The 27971-nt window shown below is 43.3% G+C and overlaps 1 protein-coding gene across 1 annotated transcript; it reads left to right on the top strand.

The window, feature by feature from the left end:
* The first annotated feature begins 90 nt into the window (after positions 1 to 90).
* On the top strand, positions 91 to 27306 carry LOC139450312 (clumping factor A-like). Its single transcript, XM_071231991.1, has 2 exons — positions 91 to 170; positions 25122 to 27306. The coding sequence occupies exon 2, from the start codon at positions 25140 to 25142 to the stop codon at positions 26196 to 26198; it is 1059 nt and encodes a 352-aa protein (XP_071088092.1). The 5' UTR covers positions 91 to 170; positions 25122 to 25139; the 3' UTR covers positions 26199 to 27306.
* The last annotated feature ends 665 nt before the right edge of the window (positions 27307 to 27971 follow it).

Genomic DNA, 27971 nt, shown 5'->3' with positions numbered 1-27971 from the left:
AGGTCGGGAGTCGCCTCAACGAACACTGTATCACCGGGTTGTTCGTGTGACGCAATCATCCTGAATAAGGATCTATGCCTCTTTCAGATCCAGTGGTAGACACTGACCACAAGCCTAACAGATGTGATGCAGGTGTGACAGAATGGAATACAGCATGAAGACAGCATAAGGTATGGGACTTAAATATGATCGAACTACTATTCCCTGCTGTCGTTAACGTGGACATGTACTAGTGGGCTATACAGTTCAGGCTAAACAGGCGTCTTATATTATTTGTTTGTTGAAATCCAAAACAGTTCAAAATACCATTGTCACTATGAACCGACATGGGGCTTGGTACTCCTGGTATCGGGGCGGACGTTGGTATAATGGTTTAACACTAAGGCAGTTCCGAGTCAACAGTTTAATGTTTTAATATTGAAAGTGCGACGTTCTCATTTATGTTTGTTGATTCACGGCGAAACTATAGACACTTTGACTGCATGTGTTATTTGTTGATTCATGGTAAAACTTTATACACTGTAACAGCACGTGCTATCTGTTGATTCATGGTAAAACTTTATACACTGTAACAGCACGTGTTATCTGTTGATTCATGGTAAAACTTTAGACCCTGTGACAGCACGTGTTATCTGTTTATTCATGGTGAAATTTTAGACCCTGTAATAGCACGTGTTATCTGTTGATTCATGGTAAAAGTTTATACCCTGTAACAGCACGTGTTATCTGTTGATTCATTGCAAATCTTTATACCCTGTAACAGTACGTGTTATCTGTTAATTCATGGTAAAACGTTAGACCCTGTAACGGCACGTGTTATCTGTTGATTCATTGCAAATCTTTATACCCTGTAACAGCACGTGTTATTTGTTGATTCATGATAAAACTTCAGACCCTATAACGGCACGTGTGATCTGTTGATTCATGGTAAAATTTCATACCCTGGAACGGCACGTGTTATCTGTTGATTCACGGCAAAACTTTAGATCCTGTAACAGCACGTGTTATCAGTTAATTCCTGGTAAAACTTTAGACCCTGTAACGGCACGTGTTATCTGTTGACTCCTGGTAAAACTTTAGATCCTGTAACAGCACGTGTTATCAGTTAATTCCTGGTAAAACTTTAGACCCTGTAACGGCACGTGTTATCTGTTGACTCCTGGTAAAACTTTAGATCCTATAACAGCACGTGTTATCTGTTAATTCCTGGTAAAACTTTAGACCCTGTGACAGCACGTGTCATCTGTTGATTCCTGGTAAAACTTTAGACCCTATAACGGCACGTTTTATCTGTTGATTCATGGTAAAACTTTATACCCTGTAACGGCACGTGTTATCTGTTGATTCATGGTAAAACTTTATACCCTGTTACGGCACGTGTTATCAGTTGACTCCTGGTAAAAGTTTATACCCTGTAACAGCACGTGTTATCTGTTGATCCATTGCGATAATTTAGACTCTTTGACAACACGTGTTTGATTCAGATTGGACTTGGATTGGATTGAACCGTAGGTTTTAGTTGGATTCATATGTGTGTGTGTGTATATATATATATATATATATATATATATATATATATATATATATATATGCTAGTGAGAGATGCAGGTGTTCGCCTACGTGCTTCCAAGTGCTTCCAAGTGCCTCCAAGTGCTTCCAAGTTGGTGCTTGTAACAGTGTATGTTGTACAATTTATAGTGGTCCTTGGACTGTGAGTGCCCCACCAGAGAGATGATGTTTGGTCGATCAGCTTGAATAACAGCTGATGTAGTGGTGTGTCAAATTCGTTGTTAAATTTATTTCAAAATGAATACTGAAGATACCTTCGAACACGTATTTTGAATAATCATTTTTTAATCCAACGTAAATGAATCTCTCGTTACGACATGGCTGCTAAATTCCAGTCAGTGTTTTATGCGGTGATTCGTTAAGTGCTAGCATATCCCTCCTGTCACGTGGAGATGTATAGCAGGTGACCCTTGAGTATGCCATAAAGACAAGAGCTACTTTTTACCCACTGTCGTTAATGCCGCTCTACACTCTCTGCCGTGTTCCGCTACCCACGGCCAGGATTGGGGTTAAGCCTCGCCGATCACTGAGACGATAATGGTTTATTTATTTGTATATGTAATGGGCAACTCCAGGTTTATTTACAATAGATCCGGTAGTCGACTAACACTTGAAGGTATGCATACTCACGAGGAGAGCCCGTCTTGCTGAAAAACGACGTAAGGATTATTAGACATGGCCTGGTATCCGACTGGGATCGCTGTGGTATTGGGAGTAGTGGTAATACGCGTCGATTATAGAGTTGCGCCCCTTAGTCATGCCAGGATCCAAAGAAAGCCTATTTGATTAACCTTGCTCTGTCAGTGACGTACCCTTGCACGTGGGTGTCACTGAAGTGGTAAATTAAGATCTTCTTTACTTTCTCCTGACGCGTCCCTTAGGCCAGAGTCAAGAATCGCCCTGATTGTGTGTCTTGGTTTGTCAGCTCCATGTCCATGCTCGGGGATTTCATTGCATCACATCGGCCTTTCTTCTTCACATACTGTCCAGTAAAACCCACTCAAACACTTGCACTAAATTCGCGTCTTCACTCACTCTCTGGCCTATAGGGAGGTTGGTATATGTATTGTTCCCGGGAGCCGAGCTGAGGGTAAATACCACGTTGATACCCATGACCCTGCAGCAACATCTATAGGGAGATAACATGAAATACACTGTCTCACTTACCTGTCGAGGCAATACACTATCTCACTCACCTGTAGGGACAATACACTGTCTCACTCACCTGTAGGGACAATACACCGTCCAATTTACCTGAGGGACAATACACCGTCCAATTTACCTGAGGGACAATACACCGTCCAATTTACCTGCAGGGACAATACACCGTCTCATTTACCTGTAGGGACAATATACCGTCCAATTTACCTGTAGGGACAATACACCGTCTCATTTACCTGTAGGGACAATACACCATCTCATTTACCTGTAGGGACAATACACCGTCTCATTTACCTGAGGGACAATACACCGTCCAATTTACCTGCAGGGACAATACACCGTCTCATTTACCTGTAGGGACAATATACCGTCCAATTTACCTGTAGGGACAATACACCGCCTCATTTACCTGTATGGACAATACACCGTCTCATTTACCTGTATGGACAATACACCGTCCAATTTACCTGTAGGGACAATACACCATCTCATTTACCTGTAGGGACAATACACCGTCTCATTTACCTGTAGGGACAGTACACCGTCTCATTTACCTGTAGGGACAATATACCGTCTCATTTCCCTGTAGGGACAATACACCGTCCAATTTACCCGTAGGGACAATACACCGTCTCATATACCTGTAGGGACAATACACCGTCCAATTTACCCGTAGGGACAATACACCGTCTCATATACCTGTAGGGACAATACACCGTCTCATATACCTGAGGGACAATACACCGTCCAATTTATCTGTAGGGACATTACACCGTCTCATTTACCTGTAGGGACAATACACCGTCTCATTTACCTGTAGGGACAATACACCATCTCATTTACCTGTAGGGACAATACACCGTCTCATTTACCTGTAGGGACAATACACCATCTCATTTACCTGTAGGGACAATACACCGTCTCATTTACCTGTAGGGACAATACACCATCTCATTTACCTGAGGGACAATACACCGTCCAATTTACCTGTAGGAACAATACACCGTCCAATTTACCTGTAGGGACAATACACCGTCCAATTTATCTGTAGGGACAATACACCGTCTCATTTACCTGAGGGACAATACACCGTCCAATTTACCTGTAGGGACAATACACCGTCCAATTTACCTGTATGGACAATACACCGTCCAATTTACCTGAGGGACAATACACCGTCCAATTTACCTGTATGGACAATACACCGTCCAATTTACCTGTAGGGACAATACACCGTCCAATTTACCTGAGGGACAATACACCGTCCAATTTACCTGTAGGGACAATACACCGTCCAATTTACCTGAGGGACAATACACCGTCCAATTTACCTGAGGGACAATACACCGTCCAATTTATCTGTATGGACAATACACCGTCCAATTTACCTGTATGGACAATACACCGTCTCATTTACCTGTAGGGACAATACACCGTCTCATTTACCTGTAGGGACAATACACCGTCTCATTTACCTGTAGGGACGATACACCGTCCAATTTACCTGTAGGGACAATACACCATCTCATATACCTGAGGGACAATACACCGTCTCATTTACCTGTAGGAACAATACACCGTCCAATTTACCTGTAGGGACAATACACCGTCCAATTTATCTGTAGGGACAATACACCGTCTCATTTACCTGAGGGACAATACACCGTCCAATTTACCTGTAGGGACAATACACCGTCCAATTTACCTGTATGGACAATACACCGTCCAATTTACCTGAGGGACAATACACCGTCCAATTTACCTGTATGGACAATACACCGTCCAATTTACCTGTAGGGACAATACACCGTCCAATTTACCTGAGGGACAATACACCGTCCAATTTACCTGTAGGGACAATACACCGTCCAATTTACCTGAGGGACAATACACCGTCCAATTTACCTGAGGGACAATACACCGTCCAATTTATCTGTATGGACAATACACCGTCCAATTTACCTGTATGGACAATACACCGTCTCATTTACCTGTAGGGACAATACACCGTCTCATTTACCTGTAGGGACAATACACCGTCTCATTTACCTGTAGGGACGATACACCGTCCAATTTACCTGTAGGGACAATACACCATCTCATATACCTGAGGGACAATACACCGTCTCATTTACCTGTAGGGACGATACACCGTCCAATTTACCTGTAGGGACAATACACCATCTCATTTACCTGTAGGGACAATACACCGTCTCATTTACCTGTAGGGACAATACACCGTCTCATTTACCTGTAGGGACAATACACCATCTCACTTACCTGAGGGACAATACACCGTCTCATTTACCTGTAGGGACAATACACCGTCTCATTTACCTGTAGGGACAATACACCGTCTCATTTACCTGTAGGGACAATACACCGTCTCATTTACCTGTAGGGACAATATACCGTCTCATTTACCTGTAGCTACAATACACCGTCCAATTTACCTGTAGGGACAATACACCGTCTCATTTACCTGTAGGGACAATACACCGTCCAATTTACCTGTAGGGACAATACACCATCTCATTTACCTGTAGGGACAATACACCGTCTCATTTACCTTTAGGGACAATATACGGTCCAATTTACCTGTAGGGACAATACACCGTCTCACTTACCTTTAGGGACAATACACCGTCCAATTTACCTGTATGGACAATACACCATCTCATTTACCTGTAGGGACAATACACCATCTCACTTACCTGAGGGACAATACACCATCTCATATACCTGTAGGGACAATACACCGTCTCATTTACCTGTAGGGACAATACACCGTCCAATTTACCTGTAGGAACAATACACCGTCCAATTTACTTGTAGGGACAATACACCGTCTCATTTACCTGTAGGGACAATATACCGTCCAATTTACCTGTAGGGACAATACACCATCTCATTTACCTGTAGGGACAATACACCATCTCATTTACCTGTAGGGACAATACACCGTCCAATTTACCTGTAGGGACAATACACCGTCTCATTTACCTGTAGGGACAATACACCGTCTCACTTACCTGAGGGACAATACACCGTCCAATTTACCTGTAGGGACAATACACCGTTTCATTTACCTGTAGGGACAATACACCATATCTCATTTACCTGTAGGGACAATACACCGTCTCACTTACCTGTAGGGACAATACACCGTCTCATTTACCTGTAGGGACAATACACCGTCCAATTTACCTGTAGGGACAATACACCGTCTCACTACCTGTAGGGACAATACACCGTCCAATTTACCTGTATGGACAATACACCATCTCATTTACCTGTAGGGACAATACACCGTCTCATTTACCTGTAGGGACAATACACCGTCTCATATACCTGTAGGAACAATACACCGTCTCATTTACCTGTATGGACAATACACCGTCTCATTTACCTGTAGGGACAATACACCGTCTCATATACCTTTAGGGACAATACACTGTCCAATTTACCTGTAGGGACAATACACCGTCTCATTTACCTGTAGGGACAATACACCATCTCATTTACCTGTAGGGACAATACACCGTCTCATTTACCTGTAGGGACAATACGCTGTCCCACTGGATTGTTTGCATGTAAAATACATCTCTTGTTGCGAACAATTTAACTGACCTACTTTCTAAACGTTTGTCAGTCGGTACTAAGCACATTGAATATTTGTGAAAGGAAAACTACGCATGTAGTTGTTGATGGATTTATAATACAGTATGTATTGGGTCAGAGGACACGTATAAGAATCAAGGACGGTGGGGTTCAAAGGCTGGCGTCAGGGAAGAGTTCGGCCTGGGTTGAAAGGGGGCGGTGCGCTTGAACGTTTACGTACCGCGCGAGTCATCTCGCGTCGGACTTTGAAAGACAAGCATTTATACTTTATGGCAGGAATTAGTTGTGGGGCGTGTAACGGATATTAATCGTGGATCCAGAGCGTTATCGGTATAACTGATGACCGAGGTACCCTCTCTTCCAAGCCATTACATCTATTTGTATTACAGAAGCTCAAAGCGCTATACATGGACGAGTGAGACGTAGTTCCCGAGGCGTCTGACGGCATTGTCAGCGGAATATTGCCACAGCACTGTGGTTGGTCTCCTTTAATACCTCACCCGTAGCTGGTCTTCACACATCACGGATCAGTGGACTGTGTTGTGCTGTGTGGTTTGGTTTTGTCATGTTGTGTCTTGCTGTGTTTTGCAGTGTTTTTTGGTGCTGGTTGTGTGGTTTGGTGCGTCTTGGCGTTACGCAGTATGTTTTGGTGTTTTGTTCTGTGACTAGGTGATGTGCAGTGTGTTGTGTTGCGGTTTGTTGTGGCTTGGTGCTGTGTAGTGTGTTGTGTTGCGGTTTGTTGTGGCTTGGTGTTGTGCAGTGTGTTGTGTTGCGGTTTGTTGTGGCTTGGTGTTGTGTAGTGTGTTGTGTTGCGGTTTGTTGTGGCTTGGTGTTGTGCAGTGTGTTGTGTTGCGGTTTGTTGTGGCTTGGTGTTGTGTAGTGTGTTGTGTTGCGGTTTGTTGTGGCTTGGTGTTGTGTAGTGTGTTGTGTTGCGGTTTGTTGTGGCTTGGTGTTGTGTAGTGTGTTGTGTTGCGGTTTGTTGTGTCTTGGTGTTGTGTAGTGTGTTATGTTGCGGTTTGTTGTGGCTTGGTGTTGTGCAGTGTGTTGTGTTGCGGTTTGTTGTGGCTTGGTGTTGTGTAGTGTGTTGTGTTGCGGTTTGTTGTGGCTTGGTGTTGTGTAGTGTGTTGTGTTGCGGTTTGTTGTGGCTTGGTGTTGTGCAGTGTGTTGTGTTGCGGTTTGTTGTGGCTTGGTGTTGTGTAGTGTGTTGTGTTGCGGTTTGTTGTGTCTTGGTGTTGTGTAGTGTGTTATGTTGCGGTTTGTTGTGGCTTGGTGTTGTGCAGTGTGTTGTGTTGCGGTTTGTTGTGGCTTGGTGTTGTGTAGTGTGTTGTGTTGCGGTTTGTTGTGACTTGGTGTTGTGCAGTGTGTTGTGTTGCGGTTTGTTGTGGCTTGGTGTTGTGTAGTGTGTTGTGTTGCGGTTTGTTGTGGCTTGGTGTTGTGTTGCGGTTTGTTGTGGCTTGGTGTTGTGCAGTGTGTTGTGTTGCGGTTTGTTGTGGCTTGGTGTTGTGTAGTGTGTTGTGTTGCGGTTTGTTGTGGCTTGGTGTTGTGTAGTGTGTTGTGTTGCGGTTTGTTGTGGCTTGGTGTTGTGTTGTGTGTTTTGTTGTGGTTTGTTCTGGCTTGGTGTTGTGTAGTGTGTTGCGTTGCGGTTTGTTGTGGCTAGGTGCTGTGTTGTGTGTTTTGTTGTGGTTTGTTGTGGCTTGGTGTTGTGTAGTGTGTAGGTTACTTAAATATAGTGTGCAATGTAGGGACGGGTTACATAGATATATTGTGCAATGTAGGGACAGGTTACTTACATCTATTGTGCAATGTAGGGACAGGTTACTTAAAGATAAAGTGCAGTGTAGGGACAGGTTACATAAATGTATTGTGCAGTGTAGGGACAGGTTACATAAATGTATTGTGCAGTGTAGGGACAGGTTACATAAAGATAAAGTGCAGTGTAGGGACAGGTTAGATAAATGTATTGTGCAGTGTAGGGACAGGTTACATAAAGATAAAGTGCAGTGTAGGGACAGGTTACATAAATGTATTGTGCAGTGTAGGGACAGGTTACATAAAGATAAAGTGCAGTGTAGGGACAGGTTACATAAATGTATTGTGCAGTGTAGGGACAGGTTACATAAAGATAAAGTGCAGTGTAGGGACAGGTTAGATAAATGTATTGTGCAGTGTAGGGACAGGTTAGATAAATGTATTGTGCAATGTAGGGACAGGTTAGATAAATGTATTGTGCAGTGTAGGGACAGGTAACATAGATATAATGTGTAATGTAGGGTCAGATTACATAAATGTATTGTGCAGTGTAGGGACAGGTTAGATAAATGTATTGTGCAGTGTAGGGACAGGTAACATAGATATATTGTGTAGTGTAGGGACAGGTTACATAAATGTATTTTGCAGTGTAGGGACAGGTAACATAGATATATTGTGCAATGTAGGGACAGGTTACATAAATGTATTGTGCAGTGTAGGGACAGGTAACATAGATATAATGTGTAATGTAGGGTCAGATTACATAAATGTATTGTGCAATGTAGGGACAGGTTACATAGATATAATGTGCAATGTAGGGACAGGTTACATAAATGTATTGTGCAATGTAGGGACCGGTTAGATAAATGTATTGTGCAGTGTAGGGTCAGATTACATAAATGTATTGTGCAGTGTAGGGACAGGTTACATAGATATAATGTGTAATGTAGGGTCAGATTACATAAATGTATTGTGCAGTGTAGGGACAGGTTAGATAAATGTATTGTGCAGTGTAGGGACAGGTAACATAGATACATTGTGCAATGTAGGGACAGGTTACATAGATATAATGTGTAATGTAGGGTCAGATTACATAAATGTATTGTGCAATGTAGGGACCGGTTAGATAAATGTATTGTGCAGTGTAGGGTCAGATTGCGTAAATGTATTGTGCAGTGTAGGGACAGGTTACATAGATATATTGTGCAATGTAGGGACAGGTTAGATAAATGTATTGTGTAATGTAGGGTCAGATTGCGTAAATGTATTGTGCAGTGTAGGGACAGGTTACATAGATATAGTGTTCAATGTTGGGACAGGTTACATAGATATAATTTTGCAGTGTACGGACAGGTAACATAAATATATTGTGAAATGTAGGGTCAGATCACATAAATGTATTGTGCAGTGTAGGGACAGGTTAGATAAATGTATTGTGCAGTGTAGGGACAGGTTACATAGATATATTGTGCAATGTAGGGACAGGTTAGATAAATGTATTGTGTAATGTAGGGTCAGATTGCGTAAATGTATTGTGCAGTGTAGGGACAGGTTACATAGATATAGTGTTCAATGTTGGGACAGGTTACATAGATATATTGTGTAGTGTAGGGGCCTGTTACATAAATATAATGTGCAATGTAGGGACAGGTTACATAGATATATTGTGAAATGTAGGGTCAGATCACATAAATGTATTGTGCAGTGTAGGGACAGGTTACATAGATATAATGTGCAGTGTAGGGACAGGTTACATAGATAAAATGTGCAATGTAGGGACGGGTTACATAGATATATTGTGCAGTGTAGGACAGGTTACATAGATAAAATGTGCAGTGTAGGGACAGGTTACTTACATCTATTGTGCAATGTACGGCAAGTTACATAAATATAATGTGTAATATAGGGACATGTTGCATAAATATAACTTGCAATATACGGACAGGTTACATAAATATAGTGTATATTTTTCGCACTGGTCACATATATATAATGTGAAATGCACGGATGGGTTACATAAATATAACTGGCAATGTCAATTTTACATCTGATATTCAAACCTTATGATGCGACATATTCATCCTTATAAAAGTTGGTGTTCAAATTGATGTGGACACAATTTATTCCGTGTCGCTGATGACACAGGCGGTTGCTTCGGGACACTCTCCCACACCAAGCAGACGTGTACGCTGTCACTGATGACACAGGCGGTTGCTTCGGGACTCTCTCCCGCACCAAGCAGACGTGTACGCTGTCACTGATGACACAGGCGGTTGCCTCGGGACACTCTCCCACACCAAGCAGACGTGTACGCTGTCACTGATGACACAGGCGGTTGCTTCGGGACTCTCTCCCGCACCAAGCAGACGTGTACGCTGTCACTGATGACACAGGCGGTTGCCTCGGGACACTCTCCCACACCAAGCAGACGTGTACGCTGTCACTGATGACACAGGCGGTTGCTTCGGGACACTCTCCCACACCAAGCAGACGTGTACGCTGTCCTGCAGTTCTTTTGTTTGTCAGTCAGTAAAACTACAAGTGATAGTTATAACAGGCAGACTAGGGAAGAAAAAGACGTAACAGATAAAATGCCAAACACTTGGTGTGTAATGTGCTACTCTCCATGTATACTACGCGCATGCGTAATGATAAAGTTAAACCAAATGCTAACCTTGCACGACTAATTGCAAGGTCCAAACACATTAAACATCATATAACACCTTTATTGTCGGCCAAAACTTGCTTGACATGGAAACGCAGCCATTCACACATGCATAGAGAAGCAATGGTGCACCCGCATAGTTGCCACCCTATCTAGAAATCATTAAGCTATTAAAGACGATCGTTCATTTCATTAAAAGTAATACTAGCCATTCCGCGGTTGTGAGAATCCATGGGTACATACGATCCGTCGTGGACCCTGGGGGGTCTTGTCGACAACGTTAAGTGTCGTAGCTCTGGCATAACCGGCTGGCGATTGTATTATCAATTGCGCCACCTTATACGCAAAACACGTGAGGTGGGATGGGGTGGGGTGGGGTGGATGGGTGGATGGGTGGTGATTTCTGTAAAGGCCTTATTAGGTCACCTTTAAGACATGCATTATGTAGACTTCGCAGGAATGTGATTAAATTATAGAATGTGCCGAATGTGGTGCCAGTTACTTTGGCGAAATTGGAATGGAATCAAAAGACCGCGTTACTGTACATAAACAACAGATACGAGATTAGAAGCTACGGTGCTTAATAATGAGTGCTTAAAATTGATCTGTTTGAAAATGAAATCTTTACGATTTTTCCATTGTACAAAGTTTAACTAAATTAATTGTTTACTAGAATTTAGCAATGGTTGAAATGTGTTCAGGGACAGTGTCTCTTTCTCTGGCGAATTGATTTTCACATGAATGCCATGCAAACGAAGTTATACACTCACTGTCAGGGCTAAAATCCTGCGCAATCCGGATGTTGCCGTAGTTGTAGAGGTGGCCGTGGTGGTTTCACGTACGTGGCGTAGCCATATGAATCTGTCCTGTGCTCTGGTAGTGATACGTGGTCGACCGGATCTGGGAAGGTCCCGTGTTGTCCCGTGTGTCTAAAAACGGTTCTACAGTCGTGTAACGGTTCTTCAGTCTTGTAACGGTTCTTGGTGCTACGTGGAAAAAATCCTGTTACAGCTGAAGATGATTCTGCCGTTTGCAATTAGCGTTGTTGCGTTGGGCTTCAGTAAGTCGTGGCATGTTTTCGCTGTCACTTGCGGTGTGATGGCATGTACATGTGGCTGAACACCAAGCCGCTGCAGCCGAAGTCGTAACAGTTGAATATGAACGACAGTCGGATGTGTCCTATAAATATTTTCGTAAGTTGTGTTGGCGACATACACTTAGTCACAGTTCGTTTCTTAGCTGTCTTCATTTTCGCAGTTTCTCGCAATCCCGTCAAATGCTCTTGTTGACTTCTGGAAAAGAGTTGCAGTTAGAAGTCTATAACTTGGTGTCTTCCAAGACACGACACTCTTCATATACACGTTGAAACTTCACATTACATGAAGCAATATTGACAGACCTGTCGATTTAACGTTCTGATGTTAGTTGACGTTGTATGGCGATGAAGGGGGTCACTTGTCCCGTCAGTCTGATAATGGTTCCACAGTCTTGTAATGCTGCTTTCCGATTTAACTACTACTTTTTTTGCAGAGTATATTTCAACCAATACTAACCTTTGGTAGACAAGTACTGATACGATGACATGGCTAATGAACGTATCACAATAGGAGCTTTTTATTGATGCACGCTTCATGACGCCACTTTTCAATGGCTGTGACGTCATATTAGTATGATGACGCGATATTGTAACAGCTAAGCACTCATGACTGCGCATATAAAGAAGACAAGTGTTGTCTCATTGCTCTCTCTCTCTCTCTCTCTCTCTCTCTCTCTCTCTCTCTCTCTCTCTCTCTCAGACAGGACCTGAGAGTGGAAGACAGACACACACAGAGAGAAGATGTTGTTTCTTTTCTAAAAAACAACATATGACAATCCAAGGACATTCCCATGTTTTGTGAGACATACAAGTCCATGCAGGGAACTATAGAATTGACGCACTTCACGCTATGTGGCGCCTCCCGCCAGGATGGACGTGTTGACAAATCCAATATTGGTTGGGAACAAACAGTATATTTAAACACCATTGTCCCTCGAGTAGATAAAAAACAGAAATATTCCAAAGCGCTCAAGCTATTTGTCTTTTAATTTTGAAGGAGAACAATAAAATCTGTCACGTCCCATCAACACGCTGTAATCCAATATGTCAATCCTGGTATGTACAACTAGACGGCACATGCGCAGAGAACTCTTTTGTTCGTATGCTTGAAAGACTGTGTTAGCAGTTTAGAAGACAGATTCACCTAACTGGAGATTAAGCGATTCGTCTTTTGACCTCCTACACTGGTTGAATGGCGAGCATTAGCACCCAGTGTGTATGAGAGGTGTAACTCGTCATAGAGGTTCTGTACAAATGCGTAGTCAACGCACACAACGTACGGTGACCTACAGACCTCACTAGGTGGTCGCCTGGACGGAGTCAACTTGATATATTGGGGACGATGATGCAGGCTCCGTGAGGCAAGGTTGGTTATGTTGTTTGTAGTTGGTTATGTTGTTTGTTGTTGGTGATGTTGGTTGTTGTTGGTGATACATCGTTGTACATCAGGATGCAGGTGGTTCGTGAAGGCTGGGATACGTGTCTGTGTCATAGGTTTAATGTCTTCACAACATTCAAATATGCATTTCTCTTCCTGACATCGTCAGCGGTCCCTGTCCACTGAATCCTGGGAATGCTTTATTGCTATGGAAACATCCTGTGTCTTCCCGATAAAAGAGAAAGTCGTTGTTTGACATTGCGTGTTTATTTCCTCTCTACCAATCAAACAAAATGATTTTTTGAAAATGTTTTGTATCTTTTTTCAACTTCATTTTCCCCATTCGTGATATAGTGTTATCAAATCACACTGTTTGTACTTATATTGACGTGAGGTGCGGTGAAATGGGACTTAACGTCGCTTTCATTATTGCACTCATATAGTGACGTGCATACAGGTGTGTGTGTGTGTGTGTGTGTGTGTGTGTGTGTGTGTGTGTGTGCTTGTACTACTCCGGACTAATGCCGATTTCATAGTGGTAGCCCACGTAGATACCAGGCCGCAGTTTAACATGAATATCCCACTCAAACACAGTATACTGACTCAGAGCCGACTAGTCCTTGTGTTTGCCCCTAATGCGAGCGCCAGACAGGATAACAACAAGTACCATCTTTTGACGTCATTTGGTATGACGCGGCCGGGTATCGAATCCCGGCCCTTCCGCTCTCAGGACGGACTCTCTACCACTAGACAAAGGAGGCTGTCGTGCTTATTTTGAAGTTATCTTGAACGGTTGTATATTGGTAAGTTATTGACGGCGTTGTGCTCACGTCTTTGTTCGTCAACACAACCCAGTTCTCTGGAGGCAAAGCCGGCACGTGATATATACAGAGTGCTGTACCCAGGGGATCGTGGCACCTCGTACACCCAGGGTGGGGGAGGGAATAAGGGTGGGTGAGGGAACAGAGTTTTACGTCGTTTATATCAAAAGTTCTGCAAAGAGTTTTAAGTTGTACATGAATCATGAAGCAGGGTGAATGTGTGTGACACTGGTGACATGATAACTGAGTGAATGTGTGTGACATGGGTAACATAATAACAGAGTGATTTTGTGACATGGGTGACATAATAACATAGTGAATGTGTGTGACATGGGTGACATAATAACAGAGTGAATGTGTGTAACATGGGTGATATAATAACAGTGAATGTGTGTGACATGGGTGACATAATAACAGAGTGATTTTGTGACACGGGTGACATAATAACAGAGTGAATGTGTGTGACACTGGTGACATAATAACAGAGTGAATGTGTGTGACATGGGTGACATAATAACAGAGTGAATGTGTGTGACATGGGTGACATAATAACAGAGTGAATGTGTGTAACATGGGTGATATAATAACAGTGATTGTGTGTGACATGGGTGACATAATAACAGAGTGATTTTGTGACATGGGTGACATAATAACAGAGTGAATATGTGTGACATGGTGACATAATAACAGAGTGAATGTGTGTGACATGGGTGACATAATAAGAGAGTGATTTTGTGACATGGGTGACATAATAACAGTGAATGTGTGTGACATGGTGACATAATAACAGAGTGATTTTGTGACATGGGTGACATAATAACAGAGTGAATGTGTGTGACATGGTAGTCATAATAACAGAGTGAATGTGTGTGACACGGATGACATAATAACATAGTGAATGTGTGTGACATGGGTAACATGGATGACATAATAACAGAGTGAATGTGTGTGACATTGGTGACAAAATAACAGAGTGCATGTGTGTGACATGGATGAGATAATAACAGTGAATGTGTGTGACACTGGTGACATAATAACAGAGTGAATGTGTGTGACAAGGTGACATAATAACAGAGTGAATGTGTGTGACAAGGGTGACATAGTAACAGAGTGAATGTGTGTGACATGGGTGACATAATAACAGAGTGAATGTGTGTGACACTGGTGACATGATAACAGAGTGAATGTGTGTGACATGGGTGACATAATAACAGAGTGAATGTGTGTGACACGGGTGACATAATCACACAATGAATGTGTCGTACACCGCTCTTAACGCTATTTCAGCGACAGACATATATACTGAACAACAAAAGTTCCTGTGACATTGAATAAGAATAAATGCAAAGTTATTTTTTTTACCAAATCTGAAACAATTTCAGTTTGCCACAGATAAAAGACTCCTGTAAGTTTTCAAATGGTTAAATTTGTCATACTGACTTCAGAAAATGCGTGATTTTATAAAAAAACCAAAATGTCAATTTACAAATCAATAGCGTGTGTGTCCACCTCTTGTTGCGATGCAAGCAACACATCTTCGTCTTATGGAATGGACCAGGCGTCGCAGAAAGTCCTGTGGGATATCTGTCCATATCTGCTGGAGCATGTTTCGAAGTTCCTGGAGTGTATGTGGAACACGTGGTTGACGTCGAAGGCGTCATCACCCATGTGCACGATTGTTGAGAGATCAGGGGAGCGAGCCGGCCATGGGATGACATTCATGTTGTTTTGTTGAAGAGAATCCTGAACAAGTCGAGCAATATGAGGCCGGGCGTTGTCATGTTGAAAGGTAATGCCTTGGCCATGATGACGCAAAAACGGTAGAACAACAGCGTCGATGATCTCGTCGCGGTAGCGCTGTCCATTGAGATTTCCCTCTGCCACTATCAAACGGGTCCTCTGTCTTGCTGTAATCCAATCCCATACCATAACGCTGCCGCCCCCGAACCGATCTTCTTCCATGACACAATGATTGACGTAACGTTCACCTCGAAGTCGGTACACTCGAATCCGTCCATGGCTGTGGCTGAGGTGAAAACGAGACTCGTCAATGTATAGCACTTGTCCCCACTGCATGGCCGTCCAGAGTAGACGCTGTGTGCACCACTGTGGACGTGCTTGATGGTGGTTTCCTGTCAAATTCGGACGTCTGGCGGGTCTTCTGGCGACAGTCAATGCACATCTGAGGCGACGACGTACGGTTTGTGAAGATATTCGTCGAAGGCCAGGGATGTTTCTTGCAGTCACTGTTGCTGGTTGGAATCGATTTCGTAGGTGTGTTGTTCGAATCCAGTTGCCTTGTCGATTATTGGTTACGCGTGGCGTGCCACTCCGTGGATGGTCTCTGAAAGCATTCGTCTGTTGCCAACGTTGCCATAAACACCAAATGGTGTTTCTGTGGACGTTAAATTGTCTTGCAACATCACGTTGGCTCGCAGACGCTCATTTTCGGACAGGCGTGGCATTTCGTTATGTTGAATAATTGCCTACTTTTGTTGTTTTTCTGAGTGGTTGCATATGGAATCCCGTTAACGTTTTATACCCATTCTTGGGTAGTGAAATGCATGGGGCTTGCATAAAAGTCAACTTTTGCATGGAATTAGCTCCACATCGAAATATTTTTGGTTCACGGTGCTCAATGCGACCTAAGGAGTCGTCCTGCAAAGTCTGGGACCCCTACGACGATTTGACATTTTTGGTCGAAAATACGGCTAAGTCGAACCCCTTGCACTCAAATGCGACTCGGATGTGAAAGATTTCACAGCGCATTGAAACTTTGCATGCTGGTAGACCTTGACCTCGAGGCCACGTTTTCACCGTCCTTGACACCCAATCACCTCTGGGAGCGGAGCTATGGGCCATGCTTTTCTGTGGCAGTTGTGTTTTTGTGACTTAATTCCATACATGTACTACAATATTGAAAACCAAATTTTACTTGTTTGAAAAATACATAAATATATTGGTGTCACAGGAACTTTTGTTGTTGAGTATATATTGTACCCAGTATGGACCCGCGTCTTTGGCGATCGATTTAACCACTAGACTATCCAGCTTTCTTAGTCCAATAAATGTAATGGAGTGTTAATGACAAAGTGTGTCATATAACCTATTTTAAAGACATAGATAAGTCAGTCACAAGCACACCATACATCTATACCTATCTCACAGAACGTGGCAACGCAGGTGGGCGAGGCATCGAGCTGTGGTTACCGTGTTACGCGATTTACATTTTACAGGCTCGAAGTTGTTGAACCTTAACGAATTTTTACGATTTTTTCAATTCAAAATATGAAATGTGTGTCCTGGATTCACCGTTCTTAATGGCTTCATAGTTACATGTTTGTCAAATTAGAATCTATTGATCTATGTGATCAGTAATCTATGTGACCAAGGCAGTAATCTATGTGATCAGTGATCTATGTGACCAGGGCCGTGATCTATGTGACCAGGGCAGTGATCTATGTGAACAGGGCAGTCATCTTTGTGATCAGGGCAGTCATCTATGTGATCAAGGCAGTCATCTATGTGATCAAGGCAGTCATCTATGTGATCAGGGCAGTCATCTATGTGATCAGTGATCTATGTGACCAGGGCAGTGATCTATGTGATCAAGGCGGTCATCTATGTGATCAAGGCAGTCATCTATGTGACCAGGGCACTGATCTATGTGACCAGGGCACTGATCTATGTGACCAGGGCAGTAATCTATGTGACCAGGGCAGTGATCTATGTGACCAGGGCAGTCATCTATGTGATCAGGCCAGTCATCTATGTGACCAGGGCAGTAATCTATGTGATCAGGCCAGTCATCTATGTGACCAGGGCAGTCATCTATGTGACCAGGGCAGTGATCTATGTGACCAGGGCAGTGATCTATGTGATCAAGGCGGTCATCTATGTGATCAAGGCAGTCATCTATGTGACCAGGGCACTGATCTATGTGACCAGGGCACTGATCTATGTGACCAGGGCAGTAATCTATGTGACCAGGGCAGTAATCTATGTGACCAGGGCAGTCATCTATGTGATCAGGCCAGTCATCTATGTGACCAGGGCAGTAATCTATGTGACCAGGGCAGTCATCTATGTGAACAGGGCAGTCATCTATGTGACCAGGGCAGTGATCTATGTGACCAGGGCAGTGATCTATGTGACCAGGGCAGTGATTTATGTGACCAGGGCAGTGATCTATGTGACCAGGGCAGTGATCTATGTGATCAGGGCAATCTATGTGATCAGGCCAGTCATCTATGTGATCAGGCCAGTCATCTATGTGATCAGGCCAGTCATCTATGTGACCAGGGCAGTGATCTATGTGACCAGGGCAGTGATCTATGTGACCAGGGCAGTGATCTATGTGACCAGGGCAGTGATCTATGTGATCAGGGCAATCTATGTGATCAGGCCAGTCATCTATGTGATCAGGCCAGTCATCTATGTGATCAGGCCAGTCATCTATGTGATCAGGCCAGTCATCTATGTGATTAGGTCAGTCATCTACGTGATCAGGTCAGTCATCTACGTGGTCAGGATAATCATGTATGGGGCTTCATAGAGGTGATCATCTTTAGTTTTTTGGATGGTTAAATTGTAGGAAGAAAAACTGTTTTTATAGATCCTTTCCAGGGATGATGTAATCTGTATTGTCTGTGTATTTTCTGTGTATTGTCCGTGTATTGTCAGTGTATTGTCAGTGTGCTGTATGTGCATTGTCTGTGCATTGCTTGTGTATTGTCGTGTATTGTCTGTGTTTTGTCTGTCTTGGCTGTGTGTTGTCTGTGTATTGTCTGTCTTGTCTGTGTATTGTCTGTGCCATGTCTCTGTATTGTCTGTCTTGTCTGTGCCTTGTCTTTGTACTGTCTGTGTACTGTCTGTGTACTGTCTGTGTACTGTCTGTGTACTGTCTGTGTTCTGTTTGTGTACTGTCTCTGTCTTGTCTCTGTCTTGTCTCGGTATTGTCTTTGTATTATCTGTGTACTGTCTGTGTACTGTCTGTGTACTGACTGTGTTCTGTCTGTGTACTGTCTGTGTACTGTCTGTGTATTGACTGTGTACTGTCTGTGTACTGTCTGTGTACTGTCTGTGTACTGTCTGTGTTCTGTTTGTGTACTGTCTCTGTCTTGTCTCTGTCTTGTCTCGGTATTGTCTTTGTATTATCTGTGTACTGTGCGTGTACTGTCTGTGTACTGACTGTGTTCTGTCTGTGTACTGTCTGTGTACTGTCTGTGTATTGACTGTGTACTGTCTGTGTTCTGTCTGTGTACTGTCTGTGTTCTGTCTGTGTTCTGTCTGTGTACTGTCTGTGTACTGTCTGTGTACTGTCTGTGTACTGTCTGTGTATTGACTGTGTTCTGTCTGTGTACTGTCTGTGTACTGTCTGTGTATTGACTGTGTTCTGTCTGTGTACTGTCTGTGTACTGACTGTGTACTGTCTGTGTACTGTCTGTGTACTGTCTGTGTTCTGTCTGTGTACTGTCTGTGTTCTGTCTGTGTTCTGTCTGTGTACTGTCTGTGTACTGTCTGTGTACTGTCTGTGTACTGTCTGTGTATTGACTGTGTTCTGTCTGTGTACTGTCTGTGTACTGACTGTGTACTGTCTGTGTACTGTCTGTGTACTGTCTGTGTTCTGTCTGTGTACTGTCTGTGTTCTGTCTGTGTTCTGTCTGTGTACTGTCTGTGTACTGTCTGTGTACTGTCTGTGTATTGACTGTGTTCTGTCTGTGTACTGTCTGTGTTCTGTCTGTGTACTGTCTGTGTACTGTCTGTGTACTGTCTGTGTATTGACTGTGTACTGTCTGTGTTCTGTCTGTGTTCTGTCTGTGTACTGTCTGTGTACTGTCTGTGTATTGACTGTGTTCTGTCTGTGTTCTGTCTGTGTACTGTCTGTGTACTGTCTGTGTACTGTCTGTGTATTGACTGTGTACTGTCTGTGTTCTGACTGTGTTCTGTCTGTGTACTGTCTGTGTACTGTCTGTGTTCTGACTGTGTTCTGTCTGTGTACTGTCTGTGTACTGTCTGTGTATTGACTGTGTTCTGTCTGTGTTCTGTCTGTGTACTGTCTGTGTACTGTCTGTGTACTGTCTTTGTTCTGTCTGTGTTCTGTCTGTGTACTGTCTGTGTACTGTCTGTGTATTGACTGTGTTCTGTCTGTGTACTGTCTGTGTACTGTCTGTGTATTGACTGTGTACTGTCTGTGTACTGTCTGTGTACTGTCTGTGTACTGTCTGTGTTCTGTCTGTGTACTGTCTGTGTTCTGTCTGTGTTCTGTCTGTGTACTGTCTGTGTACTGTCTGTGTACTGTCTGTGTTCTGTCTGTGTACTGTCTGTGTACTGTCTGTGTTCTGTCTGTGTACTGTCTCTGTCTTGTCTCGGTATTGTCTCGGTATTGTCTTTGTATTATCTTTGTACTGTGCGTGTACTGTGCGTGTACTGTCTGTGTACTGTCTGTGTACTGTCTGTGTTCTGTCTGTGTACTGTCTCTGTCTTGTCTCGGTATTGTCTCGGTATTGTCTTTGTATTATCTTTGTACTGTGCGTGTATTGTCTTTGTACTGTCTGTGTACTGTCTGTGTACTGTCTGTGTACTGTCTGTGTACTGTCTGTGTTCTGTCTGTGTACTGTCTCTGTCTTGTCTCGGTATTGTCTCGGTATTGTCTTTGTATTATCTTTGTACTGTGCGTGTACTGTGCGTGTACTGTCTGTGTACTGTCTGTGCCTTGTCTTTGTACTGTCTGTGTACTGTCTGTGTACTGTCTGTGTACTGTCTGTGTTCTGTCTGTGTACTGTCTCTGTCTTGTCTCGGTATTGTCTCGGTATTGTCTTTGTATTATCTTTGTACTGTGCGTGTATTGTCTTTGTACTGTCTGTGTACTGTCTGTGTACTGTCTGTGTACTGTCTGTGTACTGTCTGTGTACTGTCTGTGTTCTGTCTGTGTACTGTCTCTGTCTTGTCTCGGTATTGTCTCGGTATTGTCTTTGTATTATCTTTGTACTGTGCGTGTACTGTGCGTGTACTGTCTGTGTACTGTCTGTGCCTTGTCTTTGTACTGTCTGTGTACTGTCTGTGTACTGTCTGTGTACTGTCTGTGTTCTGTCTGTGTTCTGTCTGTGTACTGTCTGTGTACTGTGCGTGTACTGTCTGTGTACTGTCTGTGCCTTGTCTTTGTACTGTCTGTGTACTGTGCGTGTACTGTCTGTGTACTGTCTGTGTTCTGTCTGTGTACTGTCTGTGTACTGTCTCTGTCTTGTCTCGGTATTGTCTCGGTATTGTCTTTGTATTATCTTTGTACTGTGCGTGTACTGTGCGTGTACTGACTGTGTACTGTGCGTGTACTGTCTGTGTACTGTCTGTGTTCTGTCTGTGTACTGTCTGTGTACTGTCTGTGTACTGTCTCTGTCTTGTCTCTGTCTTGTCTCTGTCTTGTCTCGGTATTGTCTCGGTATTGTCTTTGTATTGTCTTTGTATTGTGCGTGTATTGTCTGTGTATTGTCTGTGTACTGTCTGTATACTGTCTGTGTCCTGTCTGTACGGGTGATATTTTGAATACATGACTCCATCGCCCTACAAGATAGAACATCCAAGTTGATGCTGACGGCAGATGGAGGCGGTGCTTCTAGTATGTAGCATGAATACTGATTTGATTGTAATAATGTTTTGTTTCATGACATTGTTCGCCATCCATCACACAACCTACATAACCTGGCCCGTGGCTTTGAATGGCGAGTAACTAGTACTGTGTGTATCTGACGATTTCCAGTACTGTGTGTAAATGGCGAGTAACGAGTGTTGCATGTATAGCGAGTAACGGGTGTTGCGTGTATGGCGAGTAACGAGTGTTGTATGTATGGCGAGTAATGAGTGTTGCCTATATGGCGAGTAACGAGTGCTGTGTATATGGCGAGTAACCAGTACTGTGTGTTGACGAGAAACGAATGTTGTGTGTATGGCGAGTAACGAGCGTTGTATGTATGGCGAGTAATGAGTGTTGCCTATATGGCGAGTAACGAGTGCTGTGTATATGGCGAGTAACCAGTACTGTGTGTTGACGAGAAACGAATGTTGTGTATATGGCAAATAACGAGTGTAACATGTATGGCGAGTAACCAGTACTGTGTGTATATGGCGAGAAACGAGTGTTGTGTGTATGACGAGTAACGAGTGTTGTGTATATGGCAAGTAACGAGTGTTGTGTGTATGACGAGAAACGAGTGTTGTGTATATGGCAAGTAACGAGTGTTGTGTATATAGAAAGTTACGAGTGTTGTGTGTATGGCGAGTAACGAGTGTTGTGTGTATGGCGAGTAACGAGTGCTGTGTGTATGGCGAGTAACCAGTACTGTGTGTATATAGCGAGTAACGAGTGTTGTGTGTATGTGCAAGTAACGAGTGTTGTGTGTATGGCGAGTAACGAGTGTAAAATGTATGGCGAGTAACCAGTACTGTGTGTATATGGTGAGTAACGAGTGTTGTGTGTATGTGCAAGTAACGAGTGTTGTGTATATGGCGAGTAACGAGTGCTGTGTGTATGGCGAGTAATGAGTGTTGTATGTATGACGAGTAACGAGTGTTGTGTATATGGCAAGTAACGAGTGTTGTGTATATGGCGAGTAACCAGTACTGTGTGTTGACGAGAAACGAATGTTGTGTTTATGGCAAATAACGAGTGTAACATGTATGGCGAGTAACCAGTACTGTGTGTATATGGCGAGAAACGAGTGTTGTGTGTATGACGAGTAACGAGTGTTGTGTATATGGCAAGTAACGAGTGTTGTGTGTATGGCGAGTAACGAGTGTTGTGTATATGGCGAGTAACCAGTACTGTGTGTTGACGAGAAACGAATGTTGTGTTTATGGCAAATAACGAGTGTAACATGTATGGCGAGTAACCAGTACTGTGTGTATATGGCGAGAAACGAGTGTTGTGTGTATGACGAGTAACGAGTGTTGTGTATATGGCAAGTAACGAGTGTTGTGTGTATGGCGAGAAACGAGTGTTGTGTATATGGCGAGTAACGAGTGTTGTGTATATGGCAAGTAACGAGTGTTGTGTGTATGGCGAGTAACGAGTGTTGTGTGTATGGCGAGTAACGAGTGTTGTGTATATGGCAAGTAACGAGTGTTGTGTGTAAGGCGAGTAACGAGTGTTGTGTGTAAGGCGAGTAACGAGTGTTGTGTGTAAGGCGAGTAACGAGTGTTGTGTGTAAGGCGAGTAACGAGTGTTGTGTGTAAGGCGAGTAACGAGTGTTGTGTATATGGCAAGTAACGAGTGTTGTGTGTATGGCGAGTAACGAGTGTTGTGTATATGGCAAGTAACGAGTGTTGTGTGTATGGCGAGTAACGAGTGTTGTGTATATGGCAAGTAACGAGTGTTGTGTATATGGCAAGTAACGAGTGTTGTGTGTAAGGCGAGTAACGAGTGTTGTGTATATGGCAAGTAACGAGAGTTGTGTGTATGGCGAGTAACGAGTGCTGTGTGTAAGGCGAGTAACGAGTGTTGTGTATATGGCAAGTAACGAGTGTTGTGTGTATGGTGAGTAACGAGTGTTGTGTGTATGGCAAGTAACGAGTGTTGTGTGTATGGTGAGTAACCAGTACTGTGTGTATATGGCGAGTAACGAGTGTTGTGTGTATGGCAAGTAACGAGTGTTGTGTGTATGGCGAGTAACGAGTGTTGTGTGTATGGCGAGTAACGAGTGTTGTGTATATGGCAAGTAACGAGTGTTGTGTGTAAGGCGAGTAACGAGTGTTGTGTGTAAGGCGAGTAACGAGTGTTGTGTGTAAGGCGAGTAACGAGTGTTGTGTGTAAGGCGAGTAACGAGTGTTGTGTGTAAGGCGAGTAACGAGTGTTGTGTATATGGCAAGTAACGAGTGTTGTGTGTATGGCGAGTAACGAGTGTTGTGTATATGGCAAGTAACGAGTGTTGTGTGTATGGCGAGTAACGAGTGTTGTGTATATGGCAAGTAACGAGTGTTGTGTATATGGCAAGTAACGAGTGTTGTGTGTAAGGCGAGTAACGAGTGTTGTGTATATGGCAAGTAACGAGTGTTGTGTGTATGGCGAGTAACGAGTGCTGTGTGTAAGGCGAGTAACGAGTGTAAAATGTATGGCGAGTAACCAGTACTGTGTGTATATGGCGAGTAACGAGTGTTGTGTGTATGGCAAGTAACGAGTGTTGTGTGTATGGTGAGTAACCAGTACTGTGTGTATATGGCGAGTAACGAGTGTTGTGTGTATGGCAAGTAACGAGTGTTGTGTATATGGCGAGTAACGAGTGTTGTGTGTATGGCGAGTAACCAGTACTGTGTGTATATGGCGAGTAACGAGTGTTGTGTGTATGGCAAGTAACGAGTGTTGTGTGTATGGCGAGTAACGAGTGCTGTGTGTATATGGCGAGTAACCAGTACTGTGTGTATATGGCGAGTAACGAGTGTTGTGTGTATGTGCAAGTAACGAGTGTTGTGTGTATGGCGAGTAACGAGTGCTGTGTGTATGGCGAGTAATGAGTGTTGTATGTATGACGAGTAACGAGTGTTGTGTATATGGCGAGTAACGAGTGTTGTGTATATGGCGAGTAACGAGTGTTGTGTGTTAGGCGAGTAACGAGTGTTGTGTATATGGCGAGTAACGAGTGCTGTGTGTTAGGCGAGTAACGAGTGTTGTGTATATGGCGAGTAACAAGTGCTGTGTGTTAGGCGAGTAACGAGTGTTGTGTGTATGGCGAGTAATTGATGTTGTATGTATGGCTAGTAATGACTGTCGTGTGTATGGCGAGTAATGAGTTTTGCCTATTTGGCGAGTAATGAGTGTTGCGTGTATGGCGAGTAACGAGTGTTGTGTGTATGGCGAGTAATGGATGTTGTATGTATGGCTAGTAATGAGTTTTGCCTATATGGCGAGTAATGAGTGTTGCGTGTATGGCGAGTAACGAGTGTTTTGTATATGGCAAGTAATGGGTGTTCAAAAAGGATGTGCATGGGTTTTGAGCGTTATAAAATGGAGATATAAACCCTGGATAATCGAGGATGGTAAACTGTCTCATCACCCTGTGTTGTTTCTTTCAGGCGGGTCACGCAATCAATATGGCGGACAAGATGACGGAGGCGGAGCTCAATGAGTACGTGTCGACCTTCGAGGAGACGCTGCAACGCTTCACGGGACTCTCATCAGAGGAGATCTGGGAGCTTCAGCGTATCCTGTTGCGGCGCGTGAGATTCAAGGTATCTGAGACTCTGTCACCGGAAGGGAAAACTGCCATGAAGCAAGTGAAGCAGGACATGCTGGAGTTTGCCACGAAGAAGCGGGTTTCCTCAGCTACCCTCGTCACTGAAGTGTTCGACCTCGGCAGCAAACAGACAGAGGACACTCCACGGCTGAAGGAAAAATCAGACATTGTACTTGTTGTAGCAGACGACACTGAGATGGCAGCAGACGATACCAACAAAGCAACAGATAAGGCTGCAGACGATACCAACAAAGCAACAGATGATAAGGCTGCATACGATACCAACAAAGCACCAGATGAGGCAGCAGACGATACCAACAAAGCAACAGATGATAAGGCAGCAGACGATACCAACAAAGCAACAGATGAGGCAGCAGACGATACCAACAAAGCAACAGATGATAAGACAGCAGATACTACGGATTCTACACCAGTGGAAACAAAGGTTGATGAAGAAACCAAAGAAGATATCAATGCTAAAGAGACAGAGAAGAATCGTAAAGCAGCAGATGGTTCTGTCAAAGAGGCAGACGAAAATATCAAACAGGTCAAAGAAAGCATTGATCAAATTGCTAATGATGAAAGTGGACCGAAGGATGCACCCACAGATAGTGTGAGAGAAGGTTCCACGAGTTCAAACCAGGACACCCAGCCCCAGCTTGGCCCTGAAGAGAATGGCGGCAGTGATACGGTGGCAGACAGAGGAGAAACCAGCTCTGGGGTACCTCAAACAGGCATAGGGAACGATGTTGACTCTCCAAGTGATGTGACTGGTTCTTCTAATGTTGAAAGTGAGTCCCACGAAGGTCAAAGTCAAGGTCAAGAACGAAAGGGCAGCCAGGACACGAACAATGAACAGTCGTCACAATCTGCCGAGAAGTCGGAGACAGAGACGCCCACTTCTTTACCCTCTTGAACTTTGGAGTATTTAAAATTTGTGATGGATGGTCAAATTCGTCCTATGTATTGTGATCTGCAGTGGTTGCGGTTCGCAGCAGAACTGTTCTTACAGATACGAAAACTTTAATTGTAAAAGACCTATACTGTCCCCTCTGGTTACCATGGCAATCTTGCCTTCCGGTAGAAATTGTTTCATCTTTGAGATTCATTATTGTGGACGCACATAATCACGCCTGTTTTGTAATCACTAGTTAGGCTTTACATTATTGAATGCACATTTAATTCCTGCAATAGTTCATTGATGTTTATAAATTAACAAATTTAATCTGGGCAATTTTGTTAGTAAACATGCACCCGGAGTATCGAGGGTTGTACGAATACATGTACACAGTCACATCTAGGTATAGTATTATCGTTGTTATACACTGAGTATAGTCAGTCAATAATGCACTGAATATATCCTAATATTTATTCTAGAGCAAATGTGATTATGATTGATAACTACAATATGTCCCAAAATATGGCAGTATATATCATGTAGCAAATTTACACTTCGATGGTTACTCTGTGTATAAGTTAGCTGAGCCACAGTTTTGAGATTCGTGACTGTCCAGATAAGATAATTAAACAAATGAAGCATCTCACATGTAAGTAGGCTAACTTTCTGTACGTGTGTGTTCCATGCTTGCATGAGATCGCCGTATGTTGCCCTTCTGACCCATGCTACTTTCTGTGACAAATATCACTTCTCAAGGAACAGTTTACCTTTTTCACAAATGTGTTCTTTCTGGGTAAATGTGATATTACCTTTCTTGGAAAATATTAACTTTCTGAAACAGATATTTCCTTTCAAGGAATATGTTACCTTTCTGGAAACGGTACATTAGAAATATGATGACCGACCATCAACGTTCATGAGATTTCCAAGAGAATTTGCATCGTGGCATCATGTTTATGTGTCTAATGCTGTGTAGTATTGTAACATCAGAAGATACATCGCACGATACGACTGTTAGACATATGTATATATCGAGATAAGGCAATATGGGTGAGATATATAACATAACTTGTTTTGAGTTTAAGAATTATCGTGACGTCAACGATAACATGACGCCATCAAAGAATGCCCGTCCAGTTGTTTATTTCATACTGTTTCTGTCTATGTGATATCATATACCATACGTTATGTATAAATAATAAATACACATATTTACCCAATCTGCGTGCTTTACTGTAAGCTGTTGAAGCAACGAACAAATCTGACAATCGATCCCTAATCTACTGATATCACACGACGAGCTTGAGATACTGGGAACCTATCCTGACCCAGAATACACAGATGGAGACAAGTATGAGGTACTGGGGACCTAGTTAGACCCAGAATACACAGATGGAGACAAGTATGAGGTACTGGGGGCCTAGTTAGACCCAGAATACACAGATGGAGACAAGTATGAGGTACTGGGGACCTAGTTAGACCCAGAATACACAGATGGAGACAAGTATGAGGTACTGGGGACCTAGTTAGACCCAGAATACACAGATAGAGACAAGTATGAGGTACTGGGGACCTAGTTAGATCCAGAATACACAGATGGAGACAAGTATGAGGTACTGGGGACCTAGTTAGATCCAGAATACACAGATGGAGACAAGTATGAGGTACTGGGGACCTAGTTAGATCCAGAATACACAGGTGGAGACATACATGAGATACTGGGGACCTGTCCTGACCCAGAATATACATAGAGAGACAAGTATGAGGTACTGGGGACCTAGTTAGATCCAG

The sequence above is a fragment of the Haliotis cracherodii genome, unplaced genomic scaffold (assembly GCF_022045235.1).
Source record: "Haliotis cracherodii isolate W230 unplaced genomic scaffold, xgHalCrac1.p SCAF_8, whole genome shotgun sequence".
Classification (NCBI taxonomy): Eukaryota; Metazoa; Mollusca; class Gastropoda; order Lepetellida; family Haliotidae; genus Haliotis; species Haliotis cracherodii.
Note: the sequence above shows the minus strand (reverse complement) of the source record. Positions and strands in the feature narration are given on the sequence as shown.